Source organism: Seriola lalandi, unplaced genomic scaffold (assembly GCF_002814215.2).
Source record: "Seriola lalandi dorsalis isolate HSWRI2012SDOR001 ecotype SW California unplaced genomic scaffold, Sedor1 jcf7180001975969, whole genome shotgun sequence".
Taxonomy (NCBI): domain Eukaryota; kingdom Metazoa; phylum Chordata; class Actinopteri; order Carangiformes; family Carangidae; genus Seriola; species Seriola lalandi.
In genome coordinates, this window is record NW_019446635.1 from 1 (window position 1) to 1,275 (window position 1,275).

At 37.6% G+C, this 1,275-nt stretch overlaps 1 protein-coding gene across 1 annotated transcript; it reads right to left on the bottom strand.

The window, feature by feature from the left end:
- Positions 1 to 167: 167 nt before the first annotated feature.
- LOC111656081 (chromosome-associated kinesin KIF4-like) lies at positions 168 to 973 on the bottom strand (the record flags this gene model as incomplete). The annotated part of the gene is made up of 3 exons (XM_023407663.1): positions 168 to 343; positions 575 to 694; positions 879 to 973. Coding segments are annotated over 3 exons (391 nt in total), but the record flags the coding sequence as incomplete, so codon positions are not given.
- Between the last annotated feature and the right edge of the window lie 302 nt (positions 974 to 1,275).

Sequence of the window (1,275 nt, forward strand, 5' to 3'; positions counted from 1 at the left end):
GGAAGGTTTTGTATCATACGTTTTCATATTAGTTTGATCTTTCTCCTAAGCAGTAATCAATATAAACAGAGATTTCCTACTTTTAAGCAAGTAACTGAACTGCATTTAACCTGTTAGTTTGAGATGTGATTGTGAGGTCAACTTAACCCTTTCTCTAATGTCTGTACCTGTTGTTTCAAACGGCTCATTTCTGCAGCTCTGGGGTCAACGTTGACTATGGGTTTGTTTTTAATTTTGCGAGCTCTGTCAGCATATCGCAGGGTATTGATGGTTTCCTCCATATTTGAGTCTGCAGGACTGATGCATGCAATCATCAAAGTGTGGCTGTTGCCTCCCAAAGAGTCTGAGGAAACAAGCACACAAGAGCTTGCTTAGTAAAATTATTCTGCAGTCATTAACTGTGCTGACTTGTTGCTGCTTTCAACACCTGCTTGTTTTGATTAACCAGTAACTTTCAACCAGACAATAAAAGCAAGGAAACTTTTTTGAATATGATTTGCTCATAGTGAGTATGGTATTTGAGACTGACCTAATGCCCAATATGTAACTTCTGAACATCTTAATCAAAGTCTACCTTGTAGCAGGCGTGTGAGCTTGGAGTCTCTGTAAGGAACAAAGGTGTTTTTCTTGCTTTCATCCCCCAGTGCACTGATCACATTACCCAAAGACAAAAGGCCTCGATTGATGCTGATGCCTGAAGATGAAAATAAACAGCATCAAAACAGAAATACTGTTATTACGGTCACAATTACAATACAAGAGAGACAGCACATATAAATATTGTAATGCAGCATATTATCATTTCAGAGAATTGTACAATGAGTGTTGACAAATTTTTAATGAGTACATTTAAAGAAATATATATATATTGATGTTACCTTCCTTTAAACGATCTCCCTCTGCTTTGGTTTTCTTTTGTCTCTCTGAACCAGCGAGATCCACAAGGTGCAGCTTTGAAACAACTGAATCAACTCTGTAACAAAAGATTGAACAAATATTCAACTTGTACCATATTTAGAAAATGTTACCTCATGTGCCACATGATGTGGACATGCACGTACACAGTAGCCCCAGGGGCAGTATCATATCCTGTATCTTTATGAAAAACAGCAGCACAAACACAAATGTTGAGTCAAATCAGTTTTGTACAAAATCAAATATCAGAAGAAGGGTATAAAACCATTTCTAAAGCTTTGACCATTCCCAGGAGCACACAGGCCTCAATAATTGTGAAATGGAAGAAGTTTGGAAACACCAGTCACTCTAACAGAACTT